Genomic DNA, 27,608 nt, shown 5'->3' with positions numbered 1-27,608 from the left:
ATTCCTGAGGGGAAGGAAAGCTGAATTCTAAAAGAAATTTCTCAAGAGAGATTTTGTATAAGGGATTTTGGTAACAAAAGGTGTAATATCAATAAAATTTTAACAGTAAAGATTATAATAGATTTCAGTGTGCTTTTCCTAATAGCAAACTTGACTCAAAAACAAATCAACTAATCCTAGGGTATTGAGATTAAACCTCAATTCATTGAAGCCAGTTTTGTGTGGGTGCAAGGTAATTTGGTTAAAATTTATAGATTTTAGTGGTCTCACTTGATCCAGGGCTAGAATTTAGAACATTCAGAAATGTGGATGACTTAAAAGCCCCTCGAGTAATAATGTCTATTAATAGGTGCCTCTCCCCTCACACAGGCTTTGTTAGGACAGTCTGAAATTGTAGGTTATGACAAGGACTTGGAGGTTTGATATTGGATGGCATATCCATCAAGATGTGCTTGGGTCTGGTGCAGTAACAACAGCCCACAAATCTTAATGGCCCCAAACAAGTATTATAATCATATACAGTCTGCCACAGGCTCATGTAACCTGCAGGGGCAGCTCACTAATCCGGACCTGCCATGACTCCATCTTCCTATAGCGGCACCATCTGGAACACATAGCTTCCTCAGTCAATGAGGCAGGGGAAAGGAGAGCATGGAATATCGTACTCCAGCTCTTAAACGCTTCTGTCAGAAAGTAACATCGCTTCTACTCACATTTCATTGGGCACATCTAACTTCTGAGTAGAGAAATACATATCTGGTTGTAGAAGACAACCAGAGAGTGTAGGTCATTAATAAAGTCTGCCACATGTGGGAGAGAAAGGCAGTCCAAGCCATGTGAATGAGATGAGAAGGTCAGGCATACAAGGCAGGGTGGGATTGAGTGGATCCCAGGGTGAGTGGGATGTCTTCGTTGTTGGTATAGCATAGGGAGCATGGAGCAGGAACGACTTGGTTGGAGCTTGGTCTGGAAAGCTCATAAATGCATTTTAATTGGTCTGAACTTTACTCTGCAGGCCACAGGGGCCCTTAGAAGGTGCTCCAGGGAGGTGGGACTGGTCCAGTTTTTAGAGTCTCAGCTCAAGGGAGGAGCAGAAACAGCTATCTCTGCATTTCAGTAATTCTACTCCACGCCTTGAAACAAAAGAACTGTTTATTTCATATCGAAATGAACTCCCTGTAACATTCTCTGCATTGTTAACTTATGAGGGTGCCTCCCACCTCTTATTGTGATCCAGAATGAAAACCAGGCACACTTTGCCTTTTCCAAACAGTGACTAATGGCAGGGCTTGGCCAGGCAAGCCCAGCATATTTTTCACTCTGCTCTGGGCTTCCCACCAAGTTCTCTCACAGTGGCCTGGCCACAGCCATTAGGGATGACTGTGCCTAGTACTTCCTACCTCATCATCCATCTCCAGAGTGCCCCTCTCCAGCCACCTCCTTTTTAATTGGTTTAATTATTGCTTCCCCTACTTCATGGCACAATTAATCTTCCCTACCAGCTGAGGATTTACAGCTGTACAGGCCCAGGGAATTTCTGAGCTATTCACCTGCAGTCTTGTTTTTAACTATCTGAGGGAAGTAGGAAGTGGAACCATGTAGGAAGGCAGTAAAATATCTTTGGGCTCCAGTGGGCTTCTTGTTACTGTCATTCAGCCCAGATTTTTAGGACAATAGCAGGACGGAACTGCAGAGGAACTAACTCTGCCTCTGTTCAGCATAAGGGGAGCCTCGAAGGCCAGAGATTGAGCAATTTGGGGCTCCTTATCTCAACTGTATTTTATTTCCTTCAAGTTTGGTTATAAAATGAAAAAGGTCTGGGTTCTAAAGTACAACATGGTGGCTATAGTTAATAAGATAAATATATGAAATTTGCTGAGAGTAGATATTAAACATTTTCACCACAAAAGTGATTAATTAACTTGATTGTGGCAATCACTTCTTAATGTATATGTATATCAAATCATCACATTGTATACTTTAAATATATACAATTTTATTTGTCAGTCATACCAAAGCGAAGCTAGGAGGGCGGGGAAACAGGTAGTTTCCGGTGTGTTTGTGGGAGGGAGAGGAGGCACGTGCATGGGTTTCCTCAACCTTAACGTAGTGGGCTCCTTAGAATAGAAATGGAAGGGAAGGGCAGTTGCAATCTGGGACAGAAGTGCCACCGAACTCTCAATGTCACTGAAGACATCCTGAATTGCTGTTGAAGCAAAAGAAGATAACAGGCTTTTAACTTCACTTATGCTTTGGAGGAACAGGAAGAGCCTGGTGGGTTTGGTAGAAAAAGTAGACAGATGTAATTAAGATAAACGGCAGAAGAGACTTGTGAAGGCCCAGGAGGTGGTGCCCACACAGATGATTACATCTGCCTTCGCCTTCTACATTCCTTAGGATTTTCTGGTCTCTAATGTGTACTTTTTTACTCTAGATACAAATTTAGCCAGACCATCAGTCTGTTCATATATAGGTTCCAAAAGGTTGGTTTGCCATGACAGTGTACCAATGTTAATGAAGAAGAAATGGGTGTCAAATCATGACCACCTTTCACTAGAAGGCATTCTGGTTTCATTCTAGAAAGGGAGCAGGTGAAAGGGTATCAGCTCCTCAGGCAGAAGAGCCTTAGGATCCGATATCAGTCCTGCCACTTAGAGCTGTGTGGGTCAGAATAAGTTTTTGAGTCTTCTGGGTCTCTGAGACCACAATATTGACCTCATAGGACTCTTTTGAAGTGTGAATGAGATTGTCAAGTAGAGAGTCAGGCACAAATTCTCAAGAAAAGCTGCTTGTAGCTGAAATTATGTAAGTAATTTTGGAATTTCTGCCATTTGAAAGTATCTGTACCTTTGCTGTTTGTTCTCCCTTAGCAAAAATAATGGAGACTTGGCTTTGGGTACATAAATAGTAACTGGAAAGTGAGTTAGATGAAAATATCCAGTGGTTGCATTTCTAATACAGAGCACTTAGATTCCAGCCATCTGTTTAATAACCAGGTCTGTTCCCTCTGTCCCACCCCAAGCTTTGAAATATTTTAGGTACACTATACAGGAACTCTCTGTGGAAACTTGAGAGAGAGAGGATCCGGGGAACCTAAAGATGTCTAGAGTTGGAATGATGGATACTCTGGAGAAGCTGGGGCCACTCCTCCTGGTGAGGAGGAAGATTGGGAGGAACCGTGAAAATATGCAGTGCTGCTTCTGAGGAGCAGGTGTTCTCAGCTGTTTTTACCATATGATCTCACCATGCCTGTTTGATAGACAAAATATCATCCAATCCTTTAAGATCACTTTGAAATTAAAGGTAAAACTAAATATCATGATTATAGATAAAGCAGTGAGACAAAGCACTCTGTTGTGTTCAGTCTACACATGTCCAACCCTCAGCCTGGAAAAGGATATGGAGGCTGGTATACCTACAGAGGCTGGAGACCAGCTTATTTCTTTCTCTTCTGAAGTCCCAAAGACTTCAAAATGAACTTAAACATCCACATCAGGACTTAGCTATGAGGACGAGTTTCCTGATCCAAAAGGGGCTACAGAAGAACACACAGTATAGCTCTCTGCATATTTCATTATTTGATTTAACTTTCTGTTATGAGAATTTACTCACACACATGGTGAGAATAGTCTGATGAACTCCCACACTCATAACCCAATTATCAACATTTTGCTAATTTTGTTTCATCCATTTTTTATAAATGCACATGTACATGCATATGCACACATGCATGCATGCACTTATACACCCACTTACTCCCCCCTACTAGAGTATTTTAAAGGAAATTGTAAACATCATGTCATTTCATTTGTAAATACTCCCATATGTATTTCTAACAGATGAGAGCACAACTACTGTTTCATGTTATACCTAGTGAGTCTAATAACAGTTTCCTCATCTTGACAGCAGATATGCTGGTACAGCTGAGGGCTTGTGGGTCAAGAGTCCCTCCCTCAGCTCTGCCACTAACTCACTTCCTCTCAATGGGCCCAGGTCATGTCCTTTATAAAGTGAGCCTATGGGAGGGCCTCTTCCATTTCCCAAATCTTATGTTTCTTCTGAGAATAGCTGGTGATTTGGCTAGGATGGAGCAGAACTCAACCTGTTTGAAAGCAGTGGGAAGGAACAGATGAGCTCTTAAACCCCCATTTGGATTGTGCACTATTAATAATCAGAACAATAATATTTTCAATAAGTGAGAAGAGGGCTTCTTTTGTTTGTGGAAGCACACTGAGGCCCTACTTTCAGAGAATTCACAAGACAAAAAGTAGCCAGGATTCACAGCTAAAATACTAAATGTTTTAGTTTCAGCAGAAATTCTTCTGCTTGGCTTGTCCTGTTCACATCTCCCTTGGTCTTTGCTGGTAATGGGTAATAGTAAAAGCAAAATAATTGAGCACTTACTATGTCCCGGGCACTTGTGCTAGCTTCTAGTAAGCATGATCTTATTGGCTCTCACAACAGCTCTTTGAAGTAGGTGTTGTTAATTCCCATGGCAGTGACCACTCCTGACACATAGGTAGAGGCCTACTGTGCTGATGTATAAATCTATAACCACATGTTCTTGCTCCACACGCCCTTGTGAGAACTCGGCTTCGCATGTTCTTCTGCCCCACTAATCTTCATTTAATTCCCTTCCCTGCAGCACTGTTGTCACCTAGCACACCCCTGCTGACAGGCCCTCTGTAAGTCTTCATCTGAGTGATGGCCCTAGAAAATCAAGCTGTGGTCTCAAAAGCAAAGGAGGATCTGCAGATTATCTCCTCAGCATGTGCAGTCACTCTGCTGGCAGCCCATAGGGCCGCTTTTATGTTGCCTCAACAAAGAGAAAGGCTGCCAAGAGTGTGTAATGTTCCGTTCAGAATTCTGGCTGGCAGCTGCTGGGACAGTAGAGACACAGGGCAGATGAAAAAATTCCCATTAGGCCAGGTCCATCTTCCTTACCTTTTCTGTGTCCAGAAGTCTTTGTTTTGAGAATCTTCCTATAATTCTTTATAGACCCTTGGAAATGTCAGACGAGGAGGAAGGGGAGGAGAAAAGGAGAGTGCCTGGGCAAAGCCGGCTGGGGGTCAGATCATTTTGCCATAACCAGCAGGTAGTTTCTTTCACAAATTGTTGAACACTGGGTAGCCATTATCATCCCAACTGCTCCCTATTAAGTAAGCCAGACTCTTAAGGCTGTGACAGTAAGAGACATAGAATTCCTTTTCCTTTCTCTCACTCTCTAAATACTGCTCAAACCATGTTTAGATAGCAGGCTATAGTTTACAAAGTTCATTGATATACACTATTATGTTTCTCATATCATTTCTTCAAGATGAATATGAGCTGATCTTATAAATAATAAGGCAAAAATCACCAAAAAGTTTTTTATTAAAAGAAGAAAGAAAAGCTCAGAGACATAAAGTGACTGTCTCAAAGATATTTAAATGAATAAGTGGGAGCCTGGTATACCTACAGAGGCCAGATTGTAAATCAGGACTTCTGACTTAAAGTTTTGTTCCTTTTCCATTATAGTGTGTGTTCTAGATACTTAGCCAGCTTCCTGTATGATGGGGTACAAGTGAGAAGGGTGGGAGGCTAGCAAGGAGACCTGTGTCTTTCATGGTAGCAAGTAGGCAAAAAACCCACGCTTCTTCTGATTGCTGTCTTTGAAGGTCTCACACTGCTTGCTTCCTCTCAGCATCATCTTAGCAATCAACTATTGATCATATTGGCTTAAAACTCAATGCAATGAAACCCAAAAGCTGTGGGGAAAAATATCAAAGACATTACTGGGGGAAAAAGTGATCTGAGGGAGATGCAGGCATTGCTGCTGCATTCCCCAGCTCTGGCTTTTTCCATAACTATGGACTCAAGGCTGGGCAGACGTTTTGACCCTCATTTCAGAAAAACAGAAGTGAGGAGAATGGGAATAAATGGTTCACTTTCTCTAAGGAAACCTGAAAATTTGAATCTAAAATTTTTCTCTTTAAATAAAAACAGTGTATGGGTACAAGACAAATACAGGTCTTTAGAACTGAAATGTTTCTGTCATTAATAATTTTTCACCACTAAAAGAGTTCCAGGTGATGCTAAGGTATTACCTCTTGGGCAGCTTAGATTTTCTAGCCTTGAGACAGGTTCTGAAAAACTCTGACCTATCAGTTAGGATGCTGGTGACTTCTCCAACCCAGGGAAGTGACCAGACCCAATCCCTAGGAATATTACTCTACTTATTGGATTAGAGTTTCAAAAATACCTTCAGTAATTATTAGACTAAGGGTTATGCATTTATCATAGAAAAAACACTTAAAATATCGATAAGCAAAAAGAAAAGAACTGCCCTTCCATTACTCAAAGATTACTACTGTTAACATTTAAATAAATTTTATGCTGTATGTGAATATAAACATATACACACATCCTATTAATGTTTTTAATAAATGCACTGTTTTATAACTATATATCTCATTAATATATTGTAATCTTTCCCATGTCAATATATACAATTCTACTTCACCATTTTTAATGGTATCATGTTATTGCATTGCATAGAGTATCATGATTTCTTAGTTATTTTTAAATTATGAAATATTTTACTCATATCTGAAAATACACAGAAGAATTGCCGTAGTTTATTTAATCTCTACCATCTCCAGAGTGCTCTTTCCTGGAAGCATATCAGTAACTAATATTTGAATTTCACTTTATAGATTTTTAGTTTCATTTGATCCTCACTACTACCCTCTAACATTGGTATCACGATTGTTATTTTCCTCATTTTGTAGATGACCTGAAAAAATGCTCAGAGAGACTAAATGATTTATCCAGTACCCTAAGTCCAGTTAATGTCAAAGAGATGGCTGAGCCCAGAGATCTGCATGACTCCTGTAGCAGGGCAGACCTCCATAGCAGGCAGGAGAGGAACTAGGGACCAGAAGAGCGGCCCTGAAGTGCTTTTCTCTCCTCACCTCACTTCAGCATTTATTATGTGTACTTACATTGTTTAATGATTGTCTCTTTTATGACCTCGTGTGCTTTCTGAGGGCAGACTCCTGTCTTCATTTCTATCTCTACCCCTGCTGCCTACCACAGGGCTTAGTATACAATACTCAGTTCGTGTTTGCTGGGTCAGTGTTTAAGTGAATGAATGAATGAAAGGTGTCAGAGAGAGAAGCAGATTGCAGAGGCTGGATTTTGATAGCTTTCTTTCTCAATGCCTCTCTTTCAGACATTTTAACAAGAACACATCTTGGTGGTTTTGAGTTTTTGTACTTCTGCAGTTTTTGGTCACTAGTGCAAAGCTCGTACGTTGATGCATGGAAGAGTGTTCAAAACCAAGGACAAAGAAAAACCTTTTTGCATACTAGATTCTCTCCACTTTTTCCAGTGCCTCTCACTCCACCCTCAACTGGGATGAGCCAGGCTCATCCTAAAGCCATCTCCCAAGTTACTTTTATGATATCTACCATTTAGAACTACTTTATGATATATCTCATTTTGGACTGTATGTGAAAACAATAGCTTAGCAGCTATAGCATAGTTTATGAGGGTTGTTTTAAGTGCTATTATCGTTGACAATAAAAGCCATATAGCAGAATTACAGGAAATTTTAGAACAAAAATTATTCAAATCCCATCACCTAACAAGGCAACTTTTTTTTTTTTTTGGCATAATCTCCTCTGCGTGCGCACATTTTTTTCTCTAGTCATTGTCACAGGGAGCATGCAGCATTGTTTTCTGCTTTTTCTACTTAACATATTGTGAAAACCTTTTTCCCCCATTTTCCTGCCTAGACTTTATAATTATTTTTTAAACGACTGCATAATCCTCTATTGAAGTGATATATGACCCCAGTGTTTGCCATTTAAGATGATTCTGATTTTCCACTAATCTGTACTGCTGCAGCGAAGATGGTTACGCATATAGCTTTTACATTTGTTGGATGATTTCCTTAGAATACTATATTCCCATGAGTAGCATTGCAGGGTCTGAGCAAGACTCTGTGGTTCTTGCCATTCTGCTTCTCCAAAGGCTGTTCCAGTTTATGTCCAGCAGTTGATGTGTTTCCCAATTTCAGGGCAACCTCGTCAGTATAAGATGTTTAAATTTTTTTTTTTTTTTTTTGCTAACATAGCAAAAGTAAAATGGTACTTCAGGGTTGCTTTATTTTGCATTTCTTTGATTATTAAAATAAATTAGCATTTTCCCCTCTGGTTACTCTATGGATATCCTTGGATGTGAGTTGTCTGCTCACACTTACTGTTCTTTGCCTATTTTAGTAAATTGGGGCCTTGATTTTTTTAAATCAAACCGAGTGAAATCTTTACAAATAATAGCTATTGAATTTTTTCATGTATGTTTAATACACTTTCTAGTATTGCGTTTGCCTTTTAATTTTAGATATATATTTGAAGTACAAAATGTTTTATTTTTGTAATCAAATCTGTCAATGTTTTGTTGTTGCTGTTGTTGCTTCGAAGCACAGAAAGCTATCCCCCCTCTGGAGAGCTAATAAATATTTAATTCTACCTTCTGTTATTTTAAACTCTTTATTTCATCTGGATTGTATTTGAGTATAAATTGAGTTGCAAATTACGTTTTTTCCCAAATTGCTAATCAGTTATTCCAACCTTTTTTGTCCTTTTATTCTCTTTCTCAGGAATCATACACCAGATGAAAGGTGATTATGATACTGCACTGAAACTCCACAAGACCCACCTGTGCATCGCCCAAGAGCTGAGCGATTACGCTGCCCAGGGCCGTGCTTATGGAAATATGGGCAATGCCTACAACGCTCTGGGCATGTACGACCAGGCGGTCAAGTACCACCGGCAGGAGCTACAGATCTCCATGGAAGTGAATGACCGCGCCTCTCAGGCATCCACACATGGGAACCTTGCTGTGGCCTACCAGGCCTTGGGTGCCCACGACCGGGCCCTGCAGCACTATCAGAACCACCTGAACATTGCCCGGGAGCTGCGTGACATCCAGAGTGAGGCCCGGGCCCTCAGCAACCTGGGCAACTTTCACTGCTCACGGGGGGAGTATGTCCAAGCTGCCCCCTATTATGAACAGTACCTCCGGCTCTCTCCTGACCTTCAAGACATGGAAGGAGAAGGGAAGGTCTGCCACAATCTTGGCTATGCCCATTACTGCCTTGGAAACTACCAGGAGGCGGTGAAGTACTATGAGCAGGATCTGGCACTGGCCAAAGACCTTCATGACAAATTGAGCCAAGCAAAAGCTTACTGCAACTTGGGCCTAGCATTCAAGGCTCTACTGAACTTCAGCAAAGCTGAAGAGTGTCAAAAGTACCTGCTGTCCCTAGCTCAGTCCTTGAATAATTCCCAGGCTAAATTTCGAGCCCTAGGGAACCTGGGCGATATATTCATCTGTAAAAAAGATATAAATGGTGCAATAAAATTTTATGAGCAGCAGCTGGGCTTAGCTCACCATGTAAAAGATAGGAGACTGGAGGCCAGTGCATATGCAGCCCTGGGCACTGCATACCGAATGATCCAGAAATATGACAAGGCCTTGGGTTATCACACGCAGGAACTGGAGGTATATCAGGAGCTGAGTGACTTGCCGGGGGAGTGCAGAGCTCACGGGCACCTGGCTGCTGTCTACATGGCCCTTGGGAAATACACAATGGCATTCAAGTGTTATGAAGAGCAGCTGGATCTAGGGCAAAAGCTAAAGGATCCAAGTCTAGAAGCCCAGGTCTATGGCAACATGGGCATCACAAAGATGAACATGAATGTGATGGAAGAAGCCATCGGCTACTTCGAGCAGCAGTTGGCCATGCTGCAGCAGCTAAGTGGAAACGAGTCTGTGCTTGACAGGGGCCGGGCCTACGGCAACCTGGGGGATTGCTATGAGGCTTTGGGTGACTATGAGGAAGCTATCAAGTACTATGAACAATATTTATCTGTTGCCCAGAGTCTGAATCGCATGCAAGACCAAGCCAAGGCTTACCGTGGCCTAGGAAATGGACACAGGTAAAAATGACAAGGAAAATTTGGTTGATAAACCTGCACAAAGAGCAGTTGTGACAGTAATGGCAACTTAATGTCAGCATGGTGGTTTATTAACTACAAAGCATTTTCATACTTATGTCATTTGGTACTTCCAATGATTCTATGAATTTAGCAGGGCATAATATTGCCCTTATTTTATGGAGGAAGAAACTAAGGCCCAGAGACATTAGGTTAGTCTCGAAGATTACACAGCTTAAAATGGACAGCTGAGAGTCAACCCCAGTGCTCTCTGACTTCAACTGCACTGCCTTTTGACTATATCTTAATGAGCAGGATAAAAGAGATAATGGGAAAGATGAATGAAGCAGTTTAACTGATCTTTTCTGAATGCCTCCAACATTATGATTGTGGTTTTTAATACATCGTCTGTACTTAACCAATAAAGAGGTCCCCATTTTGTTGCTTTTAGGGAAAGCCAGCAGATAATGGCAGGAGTGAATAAACATATAATCATGCTAGGTACCTTGTATAGATATCTTGCTTAATCTTTATAGCAATCCTGTATTACTCTACATTTATCATCTGCTATGGGATGTGTGATTTTTTTATCATGCAGTAACTGAGGCCCAGGGAAAGGAATCGGTGTGCTGCACATAGTCGGTTTGGTCTGCTGCCAAAATCTATGTTCTTCCCACTCTTATCATGTCATTTCTTAGTAGCACAAAAAGACACACTGTTGGTCAAGGTGATGCTTTCCTTATGAATGTGGGGAACCCAAGAAGGTGTCTGCGACTGCAGAATATATAGCCTCTCCAGATAGGCAGAGGATTAGGGCTCCTGGAGTGGAGGAAGGGCAAGGGTCAAACTAAATCATCACCCACAGAGTGCTCTGAGGAACTCAGGGTGAAAGATTTATAGCCATTGTAAAGTGATTTCAAAAACATTGTCTAAGTGGTAGTGGAAATTGGGAGGCCCGAAGAACCAAACAGTTCACTTGCTATCATTGTGCCTATTAATATATTTTATGTTTCCTCTGGGGTGTATATCCCATTGAATCTCAGGCTCTTGGGAAGGTCACTAAGGGATGACTTTTGAATTGCTTTCCAGATTATGAAATTCTCCTGCATCTCACTCTAAGGGCACATGATAGATTTTAGCTAGAAGAGGAGTTAAGAGCTTCTATAGTAAGTGACAGTGACAAATGCTTTTCATTTTCTCAGGGGCTTTAGCATGTCTGCACCTGCACAAAATAATATCATTGCTTTTCTGTCTACATCCCCACAGGGCAATGGGGAGCTTGCAGCAAGCCCTCGTGTGCTTTGAAAAGAGGCTCGTGGTCACCCATGAGCTTGGGGAGGCCTTTAATAAAGCTCAGGCCTATGGAGAGCTGGGAAGTCTGCACAGCCAATTAGGGAATTACGAACAAGCCATTTCCTGCCTTGAACGCCAGCTGAGCATTGCTAGAGAGATGAAAGACCGAGCGTTGGAAAGTGACGCAGCCTGTGGCCTGGGGAGCGTTTACCAGCAGATGGGGGAATATGATACAGCCCTACAGTACCACCAGCTTGATCTGCAGATTGCAGAGGAAACCAACAACCCCACATGCCAGGGCCGAGCCTACGGAAACCTAGGCCTGACGTACGAATCTCTGGGTACCTTTGAGAGGGCCGTGGTCTATCAAGAACAGCACTTGAGCATCGCTGCACAGATGAATGACTTGGTGGCCAAGACAGTATCGTATAGTAGCCTCGGAAGGACCCATCATGCCTTGCAAAACTATTCCCAGGCGGTCATGTACTTACAGGAAGGTAAGTCTAAAGGCCGGTCATGGTCTCTGGGTCTGCTCTGAGGTGGAGTTCAGAGTCTACTCAGAAAAAAAGTATGCACAGTCTGAGTGGTCACCTCTGTTTGGAGTGAGGATCTCAGAGGCCACTTTGTCAATTTCCACCTTCAAACCATGATGCCCCGCACTGGGTATTCCTTGCTAAGAACAAAGGTGTTCTAGTTTCCAATTTGTTTTACTCTGTCAGCCAGCTGCCCAAGGAGCAGATACCCTCCTTTTCAGAACTCTCTACTGAGTGAAAAATACATTTTCATCCAAGGTGAATAAAGTAAGATATAATCATGTAAAATTTAAGGGTCAGAATCGGAGGAAAATGCCCATCTGTTCCAATAGGATTGAGGCAGTTGTATCCTCTCTTCTTCCTGAGCCCCAGCTGGGAAGCCTGGAGAGAGAGAAGCAGGAAGCAAAGTGGACAATGGGCCAGGGGCTGATGTTTCATGTGTTCCTTTTCACAGACCGAGATTGCTCTGGCCTGCAGGCCGGGAGGTTACCGAGAGGCTGGGAGCCACGTCCCAGACCTTATTTGGCTCCCACTCAATGGGAGCTTGCCTTACTGCATTAAACATGAGAACTGGCTTTCGATTTCCTGAAACTTGACTGTGGTAAAATTCCAACAGACTGGGGGCGATTTTTAGTTGAATTTGTGAAAACTGTTCAATTCAGACCCAGCATATGACAACCTTTCAGCTGTGTTCTTTTGTACTTCCTGAAATATTGTTTCCATAAAGCAGCTGCTTTGCCTGAGACATTGTAACATAATTCTGTATTTATGGGAAACTCTCAATTTCATTTGTATTGTTTCTTGTAGTTTTAAAGTCTTGCAGAGATCTAAATTCTTAATGTGGCATCTCCATGGTGTCTTGTGGATGAGCTTCAATGGAGAGCCTGGTATGCTCTGTGGGCCAAACCAGATACCCCTTCTCATGAACTGTTACTGGAGCAGGGCACCTGGAAGGCCCTTTCTGAGTGCTCTGAGTTGGGTCTTGTATCCTCTTACGATGAGATAACAGTTCAGTTGGAAACCATCTTAGTGCTCTCTCTCCTGGCTTTCAAATGGGGCTCTGGGGCTATGGATCAACCTCACCTGGCCCCAGTACAGTAGAATCACACAAGTGGGGCCTGGTTTGAGTCTTTTGAACAAGCTTTCCAGGTGTTTGGTATAGACACCTGGTTAAAACCACTGGTCTCATCCAGCTTTTTCTCCTTTTGCAAATGAAGAAAGGGAGCCTGGAGTAATTCAGTGACTTACCTGGCATTATACAACTAGCTCCTAGCAAACTGGGCTCCAGGAGAGCTGGGTGGATGGGTTAGATTTGTAGGGAGGCAGAAGCAAATAGAAACTGGGGTGGGACAGACATCATTGGGCTTTTAGTTCTTTATTGTTGAACCTCTGACTATGAGCCAAAGAGTGTCCTACATGCTGGAGATCCAATAAGGAACAAAGCAAATTTCCTGCTTGCATAGAACATACCTTCTAGAGGGGATACTTCAATGAATTTTACTTCCAACTCAGACCTGGCAGGGATAGCTGTATTGAAGAATGATTATGGTTAGCTTGTTGAAGGTTAAAACAACCAGTATCCTCCTGGTTTTCGTCCAAGAACCATCTTCTTTCATGTGTTCCTATTCTGTGAGGTATTTTAAAATGTGAATAACTTGCAAGTATTATTTTTGTTACCCAGTGACATAATTTAAACCTAAAATGCTATTTCTAAGTTTTCTGAGTTATGTGCATTTTGAAATGCATAATATTTTATGAGCTTGAACCTGAATATCACTTTTATTAGCCTCTCAACTGACTCAGTTCCTTTTCAAAAGTCTAAAATTTCACAGGCCCAGCATGCTCAAAGGCAGGCTCCCACCCATCCTGAATTAGATTAGAAAAAGTCCTTTGTGCATGCAGTTGTAGTGTGGGAGCCTTCATGCTGTCTTCTGCACAAGCGAACTATGTACAGACAACAAGATAATGAGGGCAAAGTGATGCTGAGAACTGCTTAGTGGCCAATACAATAAATGGTTACCCTCCTATTTGGTTCCCACAAAGCCCTGGAGGTCACTGGTGTCCTGAAATCCAGAAGCTTACTGTAGGTAAGTGACCCAAACTGCAGGTGTCTATCTGAAAGCCATTAGAGTGAAGACAGTCTCATTTAAGGCTTTCAACTTATAATAGCACTTGTTCTGCAACCCTGCTGAGGCACATCATAGTCTCAGTCTTAAAGAAAAAACAGATTGAACATGAAATGCGTTAGTAGCATCAGTAACAGAAGGCAGGGTCAGGCGGTGTGAGTGAGCATTCTGCTTTCAGGAGGACATCAAATGTGTCTCCCATCAATATTGACTGGATGCTGTGCATGTGAAGTAGGAAAAAGTATCAACTTGGCTTCTGTGCTTGAATATGAACTGTCAGGAAAAGCTTTTGCCAGCCAAAGAATTGGGTTAGATCAATTTATAAGCCAGGAGTTTTCATTTGCAAAGCTAGGAATTGCATCTGAGAGGGAGCAGGTTAGGTTCCATTCATTTCACTGTTTCTGCCTGCCATGCAAACCTGTCTGCTGATAACCATCACCTGAGCTCTTGCTGGGGCATCTTGGGATGTCTTGGAAAGATTGCTGCTAACAAAATTTGAAGAGAATGCTTACCCTGCCTTGGCTGATTCTACTCTTGTCTTGCACTTTATCTAGCTATGTTAACATTTTTTATATACACCTCAGGTAGAATTACCCTCTAGAACTCTTTGGCAGGTGGAATTGTCTATCTTCTATGTGTCCTTAAATTTTTTCTATCTGATTGCAGGTTTAAGGTTAGCTGAGCAACTGGGCCGAAGAGAAGATGAAGCCAAAATTCGTCACGGTCTTGGCCTCTCTCTTTGGGCTAGTGGGAACCTAGAGGAGGCTCAACACCAGGTGAGCAGGAGAACCCCGGTCCCAAGTGAATTTTCTTTCCAGAAGCGTGAGAGACCTTGGGATTACTATCCTAGTAGTCATGACATTGGCCAGAAGGTGCTGACCTCTATGCTTGGGTTGACATACAGGATTTCCAGCCTGTAGCAGCTCAGAAGTGGTGAACCACAGTAAAGATTCTTATTCAGTTGTGTGATAGATTTCTCAGTAATTTTTTTGGAATTCTTCTATTATATGAGGCTGTTCCTTATTAAACCTTAATATGAAATTACGTACATATATTTTATGACAGAAGTAAGTAATCCAAGAATTTGTAATTATTGGATTTAATTGCTTTATAGGTTTCTAGTATAATCAACAGATACCTCTCTGTCTGTCTCTCTCTCTGTCTGTCTGTCTCTCTCTCTGTCTCTCTCTCTCTCTGTCTCTCTCTCTCTCTCTCTCTCTCACACACACACACACACACACACACATGAGTTCATGTTTCTGCATAGGTACAAATAGTTGAAGAGAAGCTTGCTCTCATGCTGGCTCTGGAGATTGGAAAAATCCCTAGAGTTATGAATTCTGGCAGGTTGGAGGAGTTCTGAGATGGCATCTAAAATCATACACTTAACCACTTAGGCAGTGTGTAAGTAATCACTGAGAGGGCATTGGGGGCAGAGGGGGCAAAGGATAAGGGGATCAAGGCTCCTTTTCAAGGTGCTCACAGGAATTGAAGGTGTGATGTCACTGAATTTATGTCATAGCATCCTGGGATGTTATGATATTTTACTGTACTGTTAAAGGCAATTTAAAGAATTTGCTAATTTCCTAGTTTTAAAAATTAAAACTTATATTAGTATTGTTATAGTGACTTAAAATTTTCAGAGTACTTTCACTCACTGAATTTAATCCTCAAATAATCCTGTGAGGTAGAATGATAACCGTTTCTTTTATAGAGGAGAAACTGGGGCTCCAAATCTTACCAAAAGTCACACAGCAAATTAGTGGCAGAATTGGGAATACATTGCTCTCTCCTAGTCTAGGTCTCTCAGTCTTAGAATTCTATTTTTTTAAAATTTTGTATGAACTTAACATTTGATACTGTGTTTCCAAGCATATAAAGATCAGAAAAGTCTTGTGGTCTCACTGATAGAGAAGCCATTAAATCAGCAGGACAGTGTCCTCTTTTTTTTTAATTAAATTTATTGGGGTGACTGGTTAATAAAATTATAAGTTTCCAGTGTACAGTTCTATAACACATCATCTGTGTGTTGCATCGTGTATTCTCCACTCACAGATATCTCCTTCTGTCACCATATATTTGACCCCCTTTACCTTCTTCTACCTCCCTCTCTTCCTGCTTTCCCTCTGGTAACCAGTCTATTTTCTGTGTCTATGAGTTTTTGTGTTGTTCATTTGTTGCTTTCAGTTTTATATCCTGCATATGAGTGAAATCATATGGTTCTTGACTTTCGCATAGAGGAAAACATAGATACTAAATTTACAGACCTAGGACAGTGTCTTAGGATGTCAAGTGTCCCATTCTGCAGGTGGTGTCCTTTTCCATGGGCATGGCTCCAGGGAGGCTTGTTCAGCAAAGACCTGACCCTGGGACATGGTTGTGGACGGCGGCGTTTGAGTTGTCTGAGCTGCCTACAGAAAGTTGTCCCCCTCCTGAGAGTGCTGCTGCCTTTATCCCATTCCCCCCAGGCTCATCCATGGCCAGCCAGCCTGCACCACACCTGTTCTTAGCCCAGTGTTTTGGCACCATGAGGTGTGGGAGTGCTGAATTAGGGTTTCTTAACGACAAGAAGAAGGCTTTTTATTCAAAATCAGCACTTGGTTGGATTAATAACTGATATTTGTTTTACAGCTTTCAGACTATAAGTCTGTAACCTCTGTCTTTTAGATCCCTCTATCTGTCAATTTATTACATAAACTGTAGTTTATTGGGTTTGATCTGATGCCTTTCCACTAGGACCTACCTGGAAATAAAGATTCACCCTTTCAAACCTTTAACGATTTTTTTAGGTTGTGCACCAAGATGTGAGCAAAAGTTGTGTTTAGTCAGTGAATAGTGAGACTGGTTTCTAGGGATTGGATAACTTTTTTGTCCCCTACTTGCAGCTCTATAGGGCATCAGCTTTGTTTGAAACAATCCGACACGAGGCACAGCTGAGCACAGACTACAAACTCTCCCTCTTTGACCTGCAGACGTCATCCTACCAGGCCTTGCAGCGGGTGCTCGTCAGCCTAGGTGAGAGCAGCTGGGGTTCCCACTTCGTGTGTGTGTTCGTGTGTCTAAGTCATTTGGTGATTGCTGTGATGAAATATGATTGTTGTTACAGCAGACTGCGAAGCCATAACCACAACCTAGCCATTGAACATTTATTCAATAAATATTTATAGAGCACCTACTGTGTGCTGTGTGCCAGCCCTGGGGATTAAAATCAAGAAGGCCTGGTCCCGGACCTCAGGAAGCTCTTAGCTTGTAGAGAGACAGAAGTCAGTGAGTCCAGTATGGTGTGATTGACTCTAGGGTAAGAGAAACTCAGGTGCTGTGGAAACCAAGCAGCTTGGCAGGCAGCCATGGGAGCCAGCAAAGGTGTCCTGGAGACAGGGACACTTGAACCAGGTGTTTTCTCCCCAGGTTTCCCTCTCACCATTAATTAATTCCTGAGGGGAGAATCTAAGAAGACACCTGGACTCTTCCCTGTTTTCTCTGCCAAACATCTTTTAGTTGCTGTCTAGTAAATGTTTTTAATATCTGGGTCTGCCCTCTAGACTGTGACATAGGAAGTGGTAATTCTCCCAGGCTTTGTGCTGCATTGCACTGGGGCAGCATCCATCTCCCCTCACCCGGGCCTTAACTGTTGCAGCCACCTTCTTTCCTGTCGTCTTCCTCTTCTCAGACCTGTCCATCCCTGCAGACCATTTTCTCAATCGAGAACTTGGGTTGAAGAGGTATTTATTGGAACTAACAATGTATTTAAAGTTGGATGTTGAGGCCTTTTAAGTAACCTGTCATTTTCTGTATGTGTATAAATATGCAGACTTCCCCTGGAAAAAATATGTCTATTAAATGTACTCATTGTCTGGGATTACAGTTTATTATCTATTATACTCACAGCGTTAAGTCTGTCTAACACTTTCAGGCTGATTTTCCAATGTGCACAGAAATCATCCCTGCTGTTCCAGTTAATAACTTAATAGAGTAAAAGAAGATATTTGCATACACACATATAAATCCCCACTTTCTGCTGATACTTGAACTGTAGGAAGTGAGGCATCCTTGACATGCCATTGGAGCTACAACATCTGATCTCTTGCCTCTGCCTGATCTCTCTTTGGACCCTAGTCATATCAACTCTTCCATATTATTTTTATGACACAAGCAAATCCTCCTCATTGTGCTCCTTTAGCACTTGTAAACATTTCTCACTTGAAGTATGTTGGTTTATATTTTTTAGCTCTCATATTTGTGCATTAGCTTTTAAACTTGATTACAGACTAGTTTCTTAGAGGAAGTAGAATTAGAATTTGGAATGAAAGATTGAGGAAAAGCTTGAAAAAGAGAAGCAATTTCCAGGAACTAGAGACCTCAGAGGTTTAAACCCTTTGCCCATTGGGACTAGAAGAGAGAGAAGTAAGTGTGTGAGAGCCCAGAATGGAATGGGGTATCAGCTCTAACATTAATAATATCACCTATTATATATGGTGCTTTAAATAATGCTTCCCAAGCATCTGTAAATATAGCACCTCATTTACTCTTTATAGTAGCCCTTTGAGATTGGCAGGACAATAATTAGGATCCCTCTTTTTGAGACAAGGTCAATGAAAGGGGGAAGGGCACACTCAGAAGCAAGACCAGTATGTGTAAAGGCACAGAGGTATAACGGAGGGAGATGTGGGCTGGACAATGTGATGTATAGAGGGGCTGCACTGAGGAGAGACAGACTGTCAGGAACCAAGTTCTGTAGGGCTCATCTGCCAATGACAAATCATAATCGAAGTTGAGCAGGGAAATGAGAAGGTAGCCATAGTGCAAAGCATCGTGTCCAAAGAGTCAAGTGAATGGGGTCAGAGGCCACAAGGGCGAGAGCAACTCAGGATGCAGAGGAGAGACGGAGGATGAATCCTCTGAACAAAGTTGGCTCTCTTGTGTGGCTACAAGACAAGGGAAGGCCCAAAGGCTTTGGGTGGCGTGGAATCTGACAATGTGGGCTTTTACGGGAGTGGACACTGCATCCAGATTCTGAGGCAGGGGGCTGAACCTAAAACAATATGATAAAGACTGTCACAAATTAGAGTGCAGGGCAGTGAGGTTTCTGCCCAGGATCTCTGTACTTGATGGCCCTCCCTGAGTAAACACACTCCCCGTGGGGTCCTCAGCCTGTCCTTTTTGTCTTCCAGGCCATCATGATGAAGCCCTGGCTGTGGCAGAAAGAGGACGGACAAGGGCATTTGCGGATCTTCTGGTAGAACGACAAACAGGACAGCAGGACTCTGACCCCTATTCTCCAGTCACTATTGATCAGATCTTAGAGATGGTTAATGGCCAGAGGGGACTAGTGCTTTATTATTCCCTGGCGGCTGGCTACCTGTATAGCTGGCTGCTTGCTCCTGGGGCAGGTAAGATCTCTTTCTGTGAGAAGAGGTCAGTTGTACACTAGACTGTGAATGTCTAATGAATAAAGGTGAAAGAGGTACATTACCATAGATCAGACCAAGGAGCTAATGTTTTTCGGCAAAATCTCAACCACCTCGAATAGTCTGTGGTGGGGCATTCAATTAATGAGACAGCCCAGCTTTCACATCCCGCCAAGAAATCACTGCTTCTCACTAGCGAATATGGAAGCTTTTATCAAGGAAGACTAAGAGCAGGAGGGTTAATTTCAGCAACGGCCCTATTTTTAAGCAGCTGTTGTTCATTAGCTAATAAAACAATGACTAAGTCCTAACAAGTTCTTTCTAGATATGATTTAATAATTGTGACCCTTTGTCATGGCAAAATTAAAGAGACTAAAATGATAATGGCAACTCCTCTCACAGTACATAAATGAAGTCTTATGCTTGAAATTTCTGAGTTTAGCAGAACCCATTTTAACCAGTTCTGTTGTAAATCATTTTCAGAAGTAAAAATCCCCTTTGATTAAATCGGCATAAAATGTTCAGGCTGTAACAGTTTCACTAAATACAGACCCACTAATTAGCTGTTAGCCATATTTTTTGCATAATAAAACGCTGAGGCTTTACCATGTTGGAGACACACCAGATCCAATTAGAGTTTATTGACTGGAGAAGTGGATTTTATAATTGTGAATCCTGAAAAATTGGCTTCTTGAATATCTGTAAGCCAATTTCGAAAAGTTCAACTGCCAGGAGAATTGACAAGATTTTTTTGATTTTTGTTTCCATCCCTTTGATTTAAAAAAGTGATGGCTGGATGACAACTCTCAGATGCTTCTTGGATTCTGAGCTCTCGTACCTGTACATTCTGTGCCTCAGCTTTATTTTTTATAATCTTCTTAATTCCATGTTTTTTATGGGCTTTCTATAAAGAACATTTTTACCTCTGACCTTTTTATGCTGAAGGTTTTAAGCATAAAAGGTGATGCTCGTGGTGATTTGGTGAGTGTCAGCCACAGTGAAATGAATCCCTGTGTATCCCAGCCCCCAGAGGGGGCACTAATACCCAGGAGGACACAGTTGACGACAGAGATATCAAGCTCTTTCTCTCTGTGGTTGTTATGTTTTGGGGACGTGATTTGACAGGTGGTATATCCAAATCCCTATAATAATGAACCATGTATAATGAGGCTCCTATTGTTTCTCTTTCTGTTCCTCTTTGCTCTTAATGAGACTCTGAAGCTTTCACCGGGGCTTTAATCCAATCAGAGAGGACCAGCATTTTTCCAGGGCTGACATACCTCATTACCATTTGAGAATATGTCCTATATTTATTGTCAGAAAACCACTATGGATTCCCTCAGTTTCATGCAACCATCATTTTTTGCTTCTTTAATCCATTAATGACCGTTGACCAGTTAGTTTTATTTTAAAATGGTTTAAAATGTTTTTATCTGGCCTCTGTACTACATATTTATTTTGATTTGCTTTTGTGAAATGAAAGATCTTTGAGTAACAGTTTCCATGTGGCTGGTTATATTTTTGTTCAGGATATCAGTTTCCAGGGAGACTATAGGCATGCTCATGTGCTATCCTAAAAGAAAACTTCCTCTAGTTGGTGCTTCTGAGAAGCATCTGTTTTGAAATATCTAAGAAGTAGTCATTCCAGGAGCTTCTAAATATATCTTCAAAAGCAAAAGCCCTATCTTGAATTCCCTGGTTTCAAGTACCAAACCTGATGGTGACAGGTCTAAAAAGGGTACTGATCAAACTTCTGAAAATGTTCTTGGGATCATGGATTTCAGAATTGCTTCACGTGGTTTGGAGGATGGCATGCTTGTCAAAGAGGCCGCATAGCGTCAGCATTGTTGATACCTGTCCTGCACCTTTCTTCCCCCAACCTCAATTATGTATAGTGTTGGCTATGCCTGTCTTGTTTCAGGAATTCTGAAGTTTCATGAACACTACTTGGGTGACAACACAGTGGACAACTCCAGTGACTTCCAGGCTGGCAGCAGTGCAACTCTTCCAACAGCCACCAGCTCCGCCCTAGAGCAACACATCGCCAGTGTGCGGGAGGCCCTGGGGGTGGAGTCGTACTACTCAAGGCAAGTAGTACAACACTCTTAATCCCATATATAGATACAATTTCAAGGTGTTTTTTGTTGTTGTTTTTTTTCTTTTTTAAATATCCTTTTTGAGATCTTATGGAATTCACAGCTTTATGCTTAGTCTATTCACAGTTGCTATAGCAGAAAGAAAAATGTGTCTCTGGAGTACAAACCCCTTAGTGAGCTGTGTTTATATTCTTTTTGGTAGTTTGCTTTAAGACAGGGAAGGACCTCATCAGAGATGCCCATTTTCTAAGGAGGGTTTGTAGAATGTTTGAACATAAATATGACTTTGAGTTTAACATACCGGCTAATTAAAACTGAGATGAGTTTTTCTTATAAGCAGATTCATAATGAGTTTGTACTATAGCTGAACGCCTGTTTGAGGGAGTAATTTAGCACCAGTGACAGGGTCTGTGTATGGGTCTATGTGTTGCAACGCTGAGGTTAGGGAAGTTGAGCTCCCAATATCAGGGATAGAAAAGAGAAGTACTCTTTGCAAAGACAGTAAAAGTTACGCACTTATGGAAACATTTGGTCATGATGGACTATTTTGCACATGGAAAAAGTTTCCACAAGCACCCTACTTCTGGAGAAAATCAAAAGAAGAGGGTGGCTTAGAGATGGTTGTGGCCAGATTTCCTAGGCATCTCAGTCCTCCCTCCTGCGATTAACAGGTGTGTCCATGTGTCAGAGAATCTGCTATGTTAGCTTGTGTCAGGTTGCAAGGGTATCCTGTCTCTTGAATGATTTCGTTTGTAATCATGAAAATCCTAAGATATTGTTGTGATTTCTTTAGGGATGCTTATCCCAGACTCCTGAGTGTGTAGTGGTCATTGCAGTCAGCTGGATTGCTCTTTGAGGTGCTTATGAAATCGGGGGCAAGTTCTTAAATGAAAAATAATCATTGGATAATGTCAAGACTGGAAGGGGCTATGGTGGTCATCTGGTTCAACTCCTTCACTTAACAGAAGCCAGTGCTGAATCAGACTTGCTGACAGCCAAATTAGTGTCAGAGCCAGGATTAAAACAATCTCTCACCCAGATTCCCAGGCCAGTGCTCGTTTTGTTTTTAATTATCAAAATTAATATCATATTTGGAGAAAATAGCTGAAGCATGTAAGAATGTCATCTCTAGCTTCTGCTTGTATGAAGTCTGAACAGGCATCAGCCACATGCACACACTGTTGTTTTATTTCTTCTATGGTTGCTGTTCATCCTAGAGCATCCCCGTTCTTAACTCAGGTAGTGGTATAGTGATTACAGGGCCTTTACAGTCCAGAAATCCCAAAGACTTAGAAGTAAAGCTGCTCCCTGAGATTTAATTGACCATAAAATAGGTTAGGCCAGGGGTATACAAAGCTGCTTCAGCAGACAGAAAGGCACTTAGGCCAGTGTGATTAAATTGTAAGCTGACCAAAGGTATTGCGTGTCTAAAGCAAGTATTAGAGGGGACTAGTTGGCCAGCACTAGAAACATACAAAGAAGAGAGTAAGCAAGGCAGACTTTGGCAGTGCCTATTTCTGACGTTGTCAAAGGGAGAATCTGGGCCAAGCAACTCGAAGACCCATTGGAAAGCTGTTTGCACTTGCAGTCATCATGCTCTCTTATCCTTCCTGCCTTTCCTCCTTTCCACAAATATTTGAGTGCCTACTATGTACACTCAAGATTGGGAATAGAGTGGTGTTGAGATAGGCACGGCTCCCTCCAGCTGGCGGGGAACTGAAAGATAATAAATAGAGCATATGAAATCTTTCAATTAAAATGATTGTAAGTACTTAAATGAAAATGCAGGATGTAATGAAAATGTATAGTGGGGGTGGGACACCTGTACCAGGAGTTAGGAGGGGATATTTGAGCTGAACTCAGAAGGAGGATAAGGAATAAACTAGATGGAGGCCACCCCAGGCAGTATGCGCCAAGGCCTTCAGTAACTCTCAGTGGAGAAGACCTCACAGGTTGTCCTGCTGTCTTCCCTGTTCAGGTCCCATGCTGCTTGTTAGACTTTCTGACTGTTACTGGGTTTCTCATGTAAATCTACTTGTAAATAAAGAATGAGTAATTACCTGACATTCGGGTTTGCACAACTCTGCAAGCTTGGTTAGTGAAAATGGGCTGCCAAGAGGCAAAGCTTCTGAGCACATCAGCATCAGATTTTCAAACTTGTAAGGTCACAGCCTAGAGCTTGAACTGAGATGAGATCATGAAAGGACCCAGGTGTGTGACACCTGCCGTTTGAACCTCTGCACATGCAGAGGTGGTTTCTGTGTACCATCTCTCTTTCGGCAATGTGTTGGCCAGGTCATCTCAGTTCAAAACAACAACCATTGTTAGGGCTCAGCCTGTGTGAAAAAAAGGATTCCACTTGATCTTAGTTTTCATGGATCCAGATTAAAATTCATTATAAGAAGGAAGAAAGTTACTTTTTGACTCCAGCACTCCTCATATTAGGCACGATAGTTTTAACTGCAAACACTAATGCCTAAGCAGTTCTTTTACATGATACAGGAAGTTAAGTAATTTTTCTTCCAGGTGTCTTTTGAATTGAAAAAATGGCTTTTGGGTTACAGTTCAGCTGTTCATCAGTGGCAGTGGGAGAGAAAGGAATGTAGTTTGCTTATATTCCCCACATTAATCTTTTCCCCTCTGCCTTATACAAGTTAGGATGAGTCCTTTAGGATCTCTAGGATGCTGGGTGGCTTGATACTCAGCATGACTTTGTTAGGCTACCTTCAGTAGCTCTGATCGCCAGTTTGAATTGCCATTAATAAGGTCTTTCCTGTTTCTTTGGACTAGTCTTTTAGAAATGTGTTCATATTTTGTGAGAAACTCACGTTCTTGATTGTGATATTAAAATTGAACACTTCAGTGGCATGGTTTGAATTTACTAGAATGAAGTTTTTGTGAAACTGGTTTCTGCCTCACAGTTTCATAAAAACTAAGAAAATTTCAATGATGGATAAATTATTTTTTATCTATAAAATTAGTAAATATTTTTAAAGTCATAATGCTCAGTGATGGTAAGGATGCAGTGAATGAGCAGTCTCATACCCTATGGATATAAATTGACTTAGCCTTTCTAAAAATAATTTGCCAGTAGTATCAAAAATATTTTAAAATATTCATGTCCTTTGACCCCAAAATTTTCATTTTAGAAATGGAGTAAAGATATATACAAATAGGTCTGTATATTATAGAAAAATAGTCTAAATTTCCACAATAATTGAATGTCAAATTATTCTATATAAAGTATGCTATTATGTTACAATTAAAATTACATCGACAGAGAATTTTTAATCACATAGCCAGATGTTTGTGACAAAATATTAAGTGACAAATACAATATAGAACTATTGTATATAGTATAATTTAAATTTTATAATATATACAAAATATGAATAAGAAAAGTAAAAAAAAATCTTTGGAAGGAAATAGGCCATAGTGTTAGTGATAACTATAGGTGGATGGTGGAGTTATAAATGCTTGGAATTTTATTCTTTATAATTCTCTTTATTTTCAGTTTTTCACAATGGACATATATTACTTTTTAATGGATATAGTAATCAGAAATAACAATGAATAAACAACTCTGTCATTCAAAGGAAAAAAGAAACCTTTCTGTAATTTCAGGTTACAGAGAATAAAACCTAAGTTTTAGAGCTTAGTACCAAGACCTTGCTCTAGGAAGGCATTCCAGGTTTTTAGTCCATTCTTGACTTTTGGTGAATACTATGTTCCAGTTATCACACCTTCCTCTCTGTTCCCTAAATGTACCCTGTGACTCCTCCCCCTCCATTCTAGCTCAAGTATCTGTAACCTCTGGGTCTATAGGTACGGCTTCCCACTAAGTATCTCTGGGTATTTCCAAGCACCTCTAGTCTAAAATATCCGAAGCCCAACTCTTGAGTTTCCCCATTTCTCTTCCAAATCAGGCAATGTAATATACCACATTAGCAGAATGAAGGACAAAAACTACATGATCATCTCAATAGATACAGAAAAAGCATTTGTATATATAGAAATATATATAGAAAAGCATATATAGAAAACTCTGAAGATTACACATGTGTGCATGCACACATGTGTACACACATGTGCACACACAGACACACACATGCCCTGTTAGAATTAATAAACAAATTCAACAAAGTTGCAGATTCCAAAATCACACAAAAAATGAGTGCCATTTACAATAGCATCAAAAACAATAAAATATTTAAGAATACATTTAAGCAAGGAGGCCAAAGACTTGTTCATGGAAAACTATACACCATTGCTGAAAGAAATTAATGAAGACACAAATAAATGGAAAGATATCCCATCCTCATGGATGGGAAGATCTAATAATGTTAAAATATCTATACCCAAAACAAATTTGATGCAATCCTAAAATTTATATAGAAACTCAAAGGACCCCAAACAGCCAAAATAGTCTTGAGAAAGAAAGAAAAAGCTAGAGGCCACACAATTCCTGATTTCAAAACATATCACAAAGCTATAGTAATCAAAACAACAAGGTACTGGCATAAAGACAGACACATAGACTAATCAAATAGAATAGAGAGCCCGGAAATAAATCCTGACATATAAGGTCAAATGATTTTTGACAAGAGTGGCAAGGCTACATATTGGAGAAAGGATAGTCTCTTTAACAAACGTTGATGGGAAAACTGGATAGTCACATGCAAAAGAAGGAAACTGGACCCTTATGACGTATGAAAAGTTAACTTGAAATGTATTAAAAACCTAATCATAAGACCTGACTGTAAAACTCCTAGGAAAAGCTTTATTACATTGGATTTGGCAATGTTTTCTTGGATATAACACCAGAAGCACAGGTAACATAAGCAAAATTAGACAGGTGAGGCTACATAAAATTTAAAGACTTCTGCATAGCAGAGAAAAAAGAGGCAACCTATGAAATGGGAGAAAATATTTTCAAACCGTATATTTGATAAGAGGTTAATATTTGATATATATAAAGAACTCCTGTAGTCTAACAACAACAAGATAATCTGATTGAAAAATAGGCAAAGGACTTGAATAGATATTTCTCCGAAGAAGATATACAAATGGCAAACACATGAGAAGATGCTCAACATCACTAATCATAAGGGAAATGCAAATCAAAACTACAGTGAGTTATCACCTCACACCCGTTAGGAGGACCACTATCAAAAATGCAGAAAATAACAAGCATTTGGTAAAAATGTGGAGAAATTAGGACTCTTGTGTACTGCTGGTGGGAATGTAAAATGCTATAGCCACTGTGGAAAACAGTGTTTTGTTTTGTTTTGTTTTTACCATAATAAAAGTATAAAAATACATTTTGAAACCATCCACTTCTATTTCTACTGCCACAAGCACAGTGCAGGTCCTGCCTGTCGTCTCTATCCCGAACCACTGCTGCTGCCTCTTCTCTGACCTCTCTGCTCCCTCTCCTGGTCTTCTAGTCTCCTTCAGCCAGAGTGACCTTTCATAAATGTATTTGGGACTGTTTCTTTGTTCTCCTACTCATCACAAAACCCCCTAACACGCTTAATCCTTTCAAAGGTTGTGATGGTCTTTGGACTCCAACTCACATTCCTTACCCTGGCCTGTGTGTGATCTAGCCTCCATCTGTGGCTTAAACCGCTCCTCTAGTCCTCCTGCAGCTTGACATCGTCCTGTGCCCCACCCCGCCAGCCTTTCACTGCCTAGGATAATCCAGGGCTTTCCCACTTTAAAGTTTTGTACATGTCCTTCCTTTTCTCTGCAAAGTTCTGCCTGCCGCTCTTGGTATGGCTGTTTCCTTCTTATCCTTCAGATTCCTGCTTAAAGTAAGTCCTCAGAAAGGCCTTTCAGAAGCTTCACTGTTAGTTTTGTTCACTTCTGCATACCCAGTCCCTAGGGCAGTCCTGTGACATAGCAAATGCTTAATAAATGTTTGAACAACCCACTGACTCAGAATGAATGAAGTACTTCTTCCTTCTGCCCAGAATTATTCCCTCTAGAGCCCTGTTCAAATCTCACACCATTTCTTTCCATCAGGGCCATCCAAATCACTGTATGTCCAAATAAGATTTTTGCTCCCCGCTGTGGTGCCTAATAATAGCACTTATTTTGTTCTTGTTTCATAATCACCTGGTTTGTGTGTCTTCCCAAGCAAATGCTGATGCCATGGAAAGCAGGTGCT

At 41.1% G+C, this 27,608-nt stretch overlaps 1 protein-coding gene across 1 annotated transcript in view; it reads left to right on the top strand.

Moving 5' to 3' along the window:
* TTC28 (tetratricopeptide repeat domain 28) overlaps positions 1-27,608 on the top strand; it is a 624,192-nt gene that overhangs the window by 507,713 nt on the left and 88,871 nt on the right. The window contains 6 exon segments of the mRNA XM_025047844.1: positions 8,645-9,986; positions 11,250-11,773; positions 14,602-14,711; positions 16,821-16,950; positions 19,107-19,325; positions 21,265-21,430. Coding sequence (XP_024903612.1) covers positions 8,645-9,986; positions 11,250-11,773; positions 14,602-14,711; positions 16,821-16,950; positions 19,107-19,325; positions 21,265-21,430 — 2,491 coding nt within the window.

This window comes from Pteropus alecto, unplaced genomic scaffold, assembly GCF_000325575.1.
Source record: "Pteropus alecto unplaced genomic scaffold, ASM32557v1 scaffold190, whole genome shotgun sequence".
In the NCBI taxonomy this organism is placed as follows: Eukaryota; Metazoa; Chordata; class Mammalia; order Chiroptera; family Pteropodidae; genus Pteropus; species Pteropus alecto.
The sequence above is the reverse complement of the archived record's forward strand: the minus strand, read 5'-3'. Positions and strand labels throughout refer to the sequence as shown.